Source organism: Zootoca vivipara, chromosome 3, assembly GCF_965207765.1.
Source record: "Zootoca vivipara chromosome 3, rZooViv2.hap1.1, whole genome shotgun sequence".
NCBI lineage: Eukaryota > Metazoa > Chordata > Lepidosauria > Squamata > Lacertidae > Zootoca > Zootoca vivipara.
This window is the reverse complement of record NC_142586.1, coordinates 45,631,303-45,640,857: the sequence shown is the minus strand read 5'-3', so window position 1 is coordinate 45,640,857 and position 9,555 is coordinate 45,631,303. Positions and strand designations below refer to the sequence as shown.

Genomic DNA, 9,555 nt, shown 5'->3' with positions numbered 1-9,555 from the left:
TGGAGCTTTTGCTCATGCAAGTGCTCTCAAGCCCACACAAGGAACAGCTGGAAAGGCAAGGCACCAAGATTGATCTCATTCATTTCAGGAGGCTGGTTTGTTTGGGGATATGTGCACTTTGCAATGGAAACGTGAAACATTTTAACAGAGAAACCTTCTGAATGCCAAGTGTGCCTTGAATCCACAAAAATTTATGTTATCCACAGATGACTCATTGTTTATACAAAACAGTGTTTGGATTCTGTTTATTTAAAAAAGAAAAGAGAGAGAGAAATGATATTTTTTTTCTGGAATAAAAAGCTATATTTATAAACTGTGGGTGTAGGCAAGTGTCCCTACATATCTCAACATTATACATTTTATTTTCAGGATACAAATTTACAATAAGACTAAGTTAAAATTATTAGGATGGTATCACATCTGACTGAGCACCATAAGGGCAGCTGAAACATCTGTGTGTCTTTAAATGTCATTAGCATAGGTGTAACTGCACTCCCCCCTCAAAAAGAAAAGAAAGAAAAGGCTATGGGGGTAATCATCAGGTGCTTGTCCTGTGTATGTCTTACTGAAATTAACAAAAGTTGCGCAGGACACATTGTGCAACTGGTATTCATTCCCAAAAGTCTAGTACCCAATTGTTTAAAAGTATTTAAAGGAAGAGTAGCAAAAGCATTGTGCGGTAGCTAGGCCCCAATCCTGAACACACTTTTTTGGATGCCAACATTCTTGATTATAATAAGGACGGGAAGTGAATGTTTGCAGAACAAGATTCTAATACAAGTACCAGTTTCGATGGCACCGCACACACATTGCTCAAATCACACAGCATTCCCAAGCCACCCTACCCAGAAAACAACTAAAAACTGACAATTTTTTAAAATGTGTGTGTGATTTTTTTTTGTTTTTGTTTTTAATGTTGTGCATTGGATTCAAACAGCAAACTGTGTGCACTTCAACTGTTATCACAATGTGGTCAAGAGGTCTGTGTCTTTCATCATTTACACACATCAGTTCATGACAGTATGTTATCAGGCTAGTGGAAACCAGGGGTGTGGTATAGTAAGCGGTATTGGTAGTGCACCTAGATTTTATATTATCTAACTTGAAAATAGTTCTCTTCTAAGATTCCCCCCTTTTATTTTTATTTTACCTTGATAAAAATAGTTTTCACCAAACGTTGGTGGTGCGAACGCACTACCAGTCGCTCTTGGCACCACACCCCTGACTGGAACGCATGTTCTTGAGATTGTTGATTTAAAAAGTATTACAAAAAATTTCCATACAAAAACTATTTTCATAGAAATCTTGCATTTCCACAAATAAACCTGAACATTTTTTTCCCCTTGCTTTTCTGGGGGGAGGGAAAAAATTGCTCAAGGGTTTTGCTCATTTGAACACTGTTGACTGTATTGAGAAATGCAGTCCATTTCAAAGTCCTCCACATTCTGTCCTTTTTATTATTATTATTTTTAGACAACCCATCCTATTTCCACCAGTAGCAAGAATTCCACAGGCTCCAGTGAGTTCAATTCGAAGCAGGAACATGAGTTTTCCAAACCCTCTTAGGCATTTAGAAAGAAGAAAGGGGGAAAGAAAACCCCACGCCTTCATTGTGTCTTTGCTTTAACTGTGAAGCAAGAAATGAAGAAATTGCTCAGAGACAAGCATCATAAGATACATCTTTCCTTTTAACTGGGGGAAACTTTGTGTATCATCTGAAGCACAGCCCACCTTCTTTGGGTTCTCTCACAACAGAGTTCCAGTATAGGTGAATTATTTAATTTTCTACTGCTTGACTTAAGAGTTTGTTTTTATTCAGGTCAGTGTCACAGAGACAGGTCAAGCATCATCTGCCCATTCTTCTCTTTCCAGGTTTCCATTTTCGTTGCATTGATTTTCCCACTGAATAAGCTCGTATCAGCTAGCTGGAACAACATCATGTAGACACTGGCCAGCAAATATAAGATCTTCAGTGCTTGGCAGTACACAGCAGCCTCCTTTTCTCTCCGCTAGTGCGCTGAGTTACTATTTTTCACAGAATCCTCCGGTAGTTAGTTTCTTTAGCTGTTCATTCCTTCTCCAGCCCCTGGCGACGGATGAACTTCAAAAAGGAGCCTGCTAGTTCTCACTGCGGCTGCGTTTGTAGCCAGCCATAAAACAAACAGAACCTTTCATTCATTAAGGAATGGTGGAACTCATGACAAATGGTGGAATGCTCACCCACCCCCCACCCCTCCCCTCCCCTTATAAACTTGGTTGATCCGTGACACTTGTGATTCGAGTCTGGCCTTTGCACCTGCTTAGATCACAGAGTCTCTAGTTCATAGACACAGCGGCATGAGGTAACTCATTTTATTTTTGAACAGCTTGCATATTTCCACAGGAAACATTCTCGCAAAAGTTGGTTTGGGGGAAAAAATAAAAAGGGGAAGGGAAAAGACATCAGTTTGTGCTTGGGGTTGCTTGGTCTCCCAGCTCTATGCCATGGTTTCTTTACCTGGCAACCTTCTGTCATTAAATGTGTGCATGTTGATAACTTCTTCTGTTTTCACAATAACAGGAGCCTGTGGTTTGTGTTTTAACCGACGTTGACACTTCAGAGACATCCTCAGCTCCTCGACCATGGCACTACAGAAGGACCTCTACAGGGGAAGTTTGCAAAGGAACAAAAAAAAAAGTGGAAATAAAGTAAGAATTATTATTATTGTTGTTATTAATGCATTGATACTTCAATATCAAAATTAAAATGTGCTTCAGGACTTCTTACCATATGAATGAGAGAGGAATACTGGAAAGATGTCTGCTATTCCCCCCCTCCCCATTAATTTCCACAAACCTTGAAAGGCAGGCCCGTTATTCTTATTTTTAGCTGAAGTTTAGACCACCCATGTGTGTCCATGGCTTGGCAATATCGGCTTCTCTGTTCCATTAACAACCCAAGTCTATGGACCAGTGAAAAAATCTGGCCGTATCACCTAGAATCTCGGCTAATATGGTCTTGTCAAGTCCACAAAAGTTTTCTATGCTGCTGCCAGAATCTCATAACAAAATTGTCATCTTTTAAAGATGCATCTCATACAGTGTGTGTGTGTGTGTGTGTGTGTGTGTGTGTGTCAAGCTGCTCTGGCTTACTGAAAACCCTTTCCTTTCCAAGTAGTGTCTAATGATTAACACTGCATTAAAAAAAAGTTATGTCAGAATAGATCATTCATACATGCATGTAGCTCACTTGATGACTTAATGATGTGATGACTGAATGAATCACAGCTGAATTATTTTATTTAAAATATTGTGTTTGAAATGTACAAGGGATCTCTCAGTGTGCCACTCCTACCCTGCAGTGAAAGCATCTCATCAACCGATATTGCAAGAATCATGAAGCACTGAGCACACACGTTAGCCTCATTTGCTCTTCGAGAAATGCTCTCAAATTATGCTGCTTTGCATTTTCAAAATAACATCCATTTATTCTTAATCAATTTCTAAGTCACAATGTTAATTCCATGTCAAGTGGAGTTAAGTTCATAGTAAACAATAGTAACAAGAAACTACAGTTGAACATAGATGCAGTGGTGCAGGAGATGGTCATCACACTTGCAAAGGACAAATTACAATATGCAACAGTATTTTGTGCTGAATTCGTTTGATTTAAAATACTAAGGTATTTGTTTATAAAGGAAGTGAGCCAACTTAAGACTGAGAATGAAGCAATAAGACACACCTATGTCAGACAGTTCATATCTGGTGTGGGTTGCTGGAAGCGTCCTTGCAGAGCAGTAACAATGATGTATTTTCCCTATTTCTGTATCCCAAACTGCTGACCTAGAGCTCTAAGTACAAAATGACATGAGCAGCTAATTCCATTCTGTCCAAGATCCCTTCACACATTAGGCACAGCTAGTTTTGGAATTTGCCACTGAGCAAAGGGACTGAGGGACCTGCAGCTCATCACAGCTCATGACAAGCAAAGTGAAAAACATATGTGCTTGACACACTCATCCTTTACATTTTCAGGTGTACACCACCTGGAGTTACCTTACGAATGCACCTGAAAAACCTGTAATGCTTGAACTGGTCCCTTTTGTTGGGGCTGAAGGGTATGAACCTCTGTGATCTCAGAATACACTCAAGTCCTGTTGTCAGACAAGCAGGTTTATAATACATTAGCACAGTCCAATGCTCTGAAGAATCTCATACCTTACTTTAGTGCTCTGCCAAAAATTTCTTCCTTTCAACTATTCTCCATCAATTAATGAGAAAAGAAACTACATTCTAAAATTACCAAAGGGCAGGAAGATTTTGATGAAATTATCATAGGTGTGCAGTTGTTGTTGTTGTTGTTGTTGTTGTTGTTGTTGTTGTTGTTGTTGTTGTTGTTGTTGTTGTTATACTTACTGTACTTTTGAGCTGGCCAGGGAGTGATTATAAGTAACTTCCTTTAATTTGACAAATAAAATCATGATTGGCAAGAAGTAGCTGGTATCATGCAGGTCGACCTTTATCTTCCCCAGCTCTTAGGGGATGTATATCTTGAGACCGACCCCGAGGTGAGTGACACGACCCATGACATGACCCCATGCAAGCAGCAAACTGCTCTGGCAAACTAGAGAATATTATGAGAGTTCAGGACGCTCGAGTCCAGAATCAGAGGGTAGTTTAGTCCTTCCCTCAAGCTAGTTTTGATGTAGATCTATTGGAAGCCACAATGTTTACCTGCAGAAGAAAGCATGTAGGTAACTGTATGGTGCCTATATGTTTTCTTCCTCAGGGCAATAATGGATTGGGTGCAGAAGTGACAGCCCCACCAAGAAATAGCACAGGAGGAAAAGGTTAAACATGCCTTCCCCCAGTGCTGTTCCTCTGAGCCAGTTCAGTTTCCCTATGGCAGCGTTGAACTACATGCAAACATTCATGCACACTTCCACACTTCACTTGAGCTGCACCTAGAAAGTGTGGGTCCAAGCAGTTTTCCAGTTGCCCCATGATTTCTAGGCACAGGTTTGAGAGGTTTTCCATTTTCATAGATCGAAAGCCAGAAGCTGACAATTACAAAGCAGAGTCTCCATTTTACCTTCCATTAACTGATTTTGCCTATCTACAGAATGGAATTTCTTTATAAAAAAAAAAACCCACACACCACATTATGGTTAATATTCAGCACAGAAATATAGAGAATGAGAAAATATTTTCTGAAATATTTTATGAGACAGGCAACTTAAGACTATTTTTGGAGAAGATGTCTAACAATGTAATCAAATCTTTTTTGACAACTTCAATTTGCCTTTCAAACTGCATTATTGTTAGAATAACTCCGAAAGGTTGCCAGGTAGAGCATCAGAAATCCGTTTGTAACTTGAGCTTTGTGAATATGTACAATACCCTGCCTTCTATTTAGTCTAGATGAAATAACCTTTTGCCCTTTACTACCCTTCTATACTACATTGAGGTTACAAGAATACCAACCTTTATTGAATTTTGATACGTGCTATAAAACAGCAACTGGCTTCCTGTAATGCTTCCAGAAAGTAAATGTTGCCTGAAAGTCACTCAAGATGTAATCAGATAGCAAGTAATTTTAACATTCTTTGGCCATTAGTATGTTAAAATTGCTACAGTAAAATGAAGCATTAGTCATTCATTTATAATCGGCATAAAGGAGCTTGCACTAAAGTTTTAATCAGCAATATCAATGCATACCCTTAGCCCACACACAGCTTGCCTGGTGCTCAGCTCCCTACACACACACACACACACACAAAAATATGGAAGTGGTTTCCATCTATCTGTAATTCTTTAACATCTCTACACAGGCAACAGTAGCCATAACAACCACGCCTTCTATGAAAATGGAGAAATCTATGTCATTAAAGATAATGTTTTAGGAATATCAGACTGCATTGTCCACAGTGACTGGTACCTCTCGAGACTGGGAGTCTTCCTCCAGTTCTATCTGGAGAATGAACCTGGGACCTTGTGCATGCAAAAAGCAGCTGCTCTACCACTGAGCTGTGGCAGACAGAGGGCACACTGGTGCTGGAACAGAGTATCTTTACTTACTGGCATGCGTCCTTGAAAGGGAGGGGCAGGAAGGGGCCAGAGCAGATCAGGGAAGGGAGAGACTGCTTACACTTCTTGCCTGAGAGCATGCAAGGGGAAACATCCCCCAATAGCAGTGTGATCCTAGCTTGGATCTTTTAGATCCAAGGCCAGCACACTGAACTAGGCCAGTGACAAGGGACTAGTCACAGGAGGTGCCAAAGTATCCTTCCCTTTGGCCCCTCAGGCAAGCAATGCTGGGAGGTCATAAAGGTGACAGTGGCTGCTACAGCCACTTCCCACTTCTCTGGTGACAGCTGAGCCAGAAAAGGCTAATATTTAAAAGAAGGGGAAGGTGGTGGATCTTGACATTTGCCATGGCAGGTCTAACAGCACAAATGCGCATCTGTAGGGTAACATAAAGCATGTTGCAATTGGTGAAGGATCATCGGTCAGACTGATGGGAGAGTTGCCCATCTCACATTACTATTCCCTTTCACTTGTTACTGCAACTCCGTAACCCTTGACTCCATGTCCTTCCTTCCATTCCAGCCAAGCGCGTTGGCGATTCATATAGATTAGGTGTCAAGTTTTCATTGTTTCCCCTCCCTTTACAATGTACTCAAGTTGCTGCCCAATGAACTGGATTTTCTGGCACACTGGACACCTCTGGCAAACGTAGTCTACCCTATTCGTTGCAGTGTCTTGGCAGCTCTGTACACACAGCAGGGATCATGTTATTCTGTCAAGCGGCTTTTTAACATGTAGGAGATCTGATGCCCACCTAGCTGGTACACACATACAATGGTTTTTACACGTCTCTCACGCTGAGTAAACGGGGAAGCGAAGTGGTGGCATGCACCGCAACTGTGTATGCACCCAATCTACACATTCCACGAGTCACTTCATGGGTTAATATCTACAGCTGAAAAAGTGGAGAGTTTCATATGGACAAATATTTGTAGTGTGTGTGTATATTTTAGAGGGCTTATACCTCATACTTCTAAATTTAAAAAATGAATATAATCCTATTTATGTTTCCTTGCAAATTCATTATTAAATATCTATACAATTTTGCCTCCAATGATTAGGTGTGATTGGGCATTCCCACCAGTAACTGTGCATCTCCAGTGGCACATTTCCATCATTTAAAATGCTTTACCAACTATATTCTATTTAATATTGCAAGTGTTAGATGCCACCTCAATGGTTCCTATTGTGCCTTCTATACGATAAACGTCATTAAGATATTTGTGCATTTTGTTTATATAATGAAGTAGTATTTCTGGTTCAACATTCACTTACAAAGAAAATTAACAAAACATATATCTTGCCTAGTAGATATTACATAAAAGAGGGGAACCTAGCAAGGAATTCGTACGCTTCTCTGTCTCTTGCTTTAATTCTGAATTGGCCTGCTATTATTTCCCCCCCTCTGGTTTTCTTAGAGAAACATATTCCAATTGTTTGCTCTGTTTAACATCTGTCTCCTCTTTACTTTGATGGAGTTCACACAAAATTGACTGTCAAAATCTAGTATGAATCTACAGGATTTGTTCAGAAGTTCATTACCTCCAGCCTTGCATGTCAGATATTATTTGAAGCCTTGTTAAAATTTCTTAACACAGTAATGGCAGTAATCCTGCAGCTTATAGCTGATGTTATGGGTCAATGTTCTAACATCTACCAGGACACGTCAATCAAAGTGCTTTTCATCTTCCTTCCTCCCCCCCCCCAAGTTGACTGGGAATAGATGTACAGTCCTGGCCTCAGCCTCCTTTCTAATCAGCTTCTACTTCCAAATACCATTTCCCCAAGGATATTTAATAGGGAGAGATAGTTTGGAGCTGTCAGTCTAGGTCTTTAAACCCAAAGGTAGAAATGGACCCTAAGGCAATATTTAAATAGAAGATATACCATCTCTGATATGAAGCATGGAATGTAAGGAAAAACTTGGAAAGTGCGAGTGCCAAAAATTAGTTCTGCTTTGTAGGACTTTGTACGTTTGATAACTACTGTATCTGTATCAGCTGCATTTATGTTTTAGATCACTGATGCCCATTTTCATAATGTCAGGTGATCTGACAGATATTCTAAAGAATTTACCAAATATGGGAATTAGAAGCACTGAAAGAGCATATCTGAGAGCCAAATAATGTGTTGCATAGATTGACCCACCCTAAATTTCTAAACAATCAAAGACACCACTTTCTATTCCAACTCTAACAATGAACCAACAAATCTTCATGGGATATGAGCTGATACTCTTTGGGGCGTTTCAAAAATTATACAACTATTTTCACTTAAGGCTTTTCTTACCCCCTTGAAATTGACTATACAGTGAGGCAAAGTAATTGAGAAAATTGACTACCCTCTTAATCCATATAATATCAACGGAAGAAACCCACCTCCACAACACAATAGTTCTCCTACAGCAATGCCACAATGTTCAGGCCTGCAGATGGTTGACAACCTGGGGAAGCTGCAATGATCTTTACCAAGAAGATTTAACAGGAGATTGATTCCTGACTAGTTCAGATAACTTTCTAATTGTGTTTTAATGTGATTGTGGATCATCGGCTCATGACCTTCAGGGACATTTTCTAAGCTATCATTGGATATTCCAGAATGTTTTGGGGCCCTTTTTCCTACACCCTGCCAAAGCTTTGCAAAGAAGAATAAGGTACCACATATCCTCCACTGGAAGATACTAGACCAATGCCTAGAGAACTACTGTATGTACATTAATCTTCTGGTCTGCCAGTTTCCAGTCTCTGTCTTTCTTTTACTAACAGTTTTATATGTGAGGAGGAAAGCTGTGGCAAGGAAATTTTGGATATACCTGGCGTCTTCTGATGTCAACATTAGAGTGCAAGGCAGCTAAATTGATGCCATTAGTTGGAAAGATCTTCTTACTGACTGATGCACAAGGATTTGTCACTGCTGGACAACTTTTGATCAACTGAAGACCTTAGCTGACTCACCTGTAGATCTAGGTTGGGGTTGGTGGGACTGCACTTGTGGAGTTCCATTCTTCCCCCTCAGAGAGATCTCAGAGGATGATATTGGGCAATTGCTCACCTGCCCCGTGGTCTCTCTTTCATGCGGGATTCCACAAGGTTTCATTCTGTCATCTCTCCTTTCAACATGTATGTGAGGCCACTGGGGGAAGATAATGAAACAGTTTGGGCTGTGGTGCATCAGTAGGTAGAAGACACACAGCCCATCTTTTTCTCTCTCTCTTTCTTGACAAAGCAGAGTGATGAGGATACTAATGCTTCCAGGGCCATACATGCAGGTCTATCCAGAAAAGATGGAGATTAGACTGAACAAGTAAAAGACGATGTGGTGGTTATGGCAGTTTTCTTAGGTTCTGGATTAAACTTTTTTCTCTCTCCCCCATCTCTGAAGTTCTTCCATATTCTCAAGTGTGCTCCTGGCTGCATTAATGATGGGTAGAGTATTTTATCACAGGAAAGTGCCAAAGTCTTTCACATTCCACAAGGGCAACCATAAAGC

At 40.3% G+C, this 9,555-nt stretch overlaps 1 protein-coding gene and 1 long non-coding RNA gene across 3 annotated transcripts in view; one reads left to right on the top strand and one right to left on the bottom strand.

Annotated features, from left to right (window-relative positions):
• Positions 1–234: 234 nt before the first annotated feature.
• The window catches only part of GRIK2 (glutamate ionotropic receptor kainate type subunit 2), a 442,739-nt gene continuing 433,418 nt past the window's right edge, over positions 235–9,555 (bottom strand). The window contains exons 16-17 of one of the 2 annotated variants that reach the window (XM_088665995.1): positions 9,021–9,198; positions 913–2,642 (exon numbers count right to left, since the gene is read on the bottom strand). In XM_088665995.1, coding sequence (XP_088522121.1) covers positions 2,629–2,642; positions 9,021–9,198 — 192 coding nt within the window. In that variant the 3' untranslated portion in view covers positions 913–2,628. Of the gene's footprint in view, positions 2,643–9,020; positions 9,199–9,555 lie in introns of both variants that reach the window. The other variant, XM_088665996.1, reaches the window with a different exon arrangement.
• The window catches only part of LOC148686233 (uncharacterized), a 36,250-nt gene continuing 29,255 nt past the window's right edge, over positions 2,561–9,555 (top strand). Inside the window, exon 1 of the long non-coding RNA XR_015948933.1 lies at positions 2,561–2,688. This is a non-coding gene — a long non-coding RNA (uncharacterized LOC148686233). The remainder of the gene's footprint in view (positions 2,689–9,555) is intronic.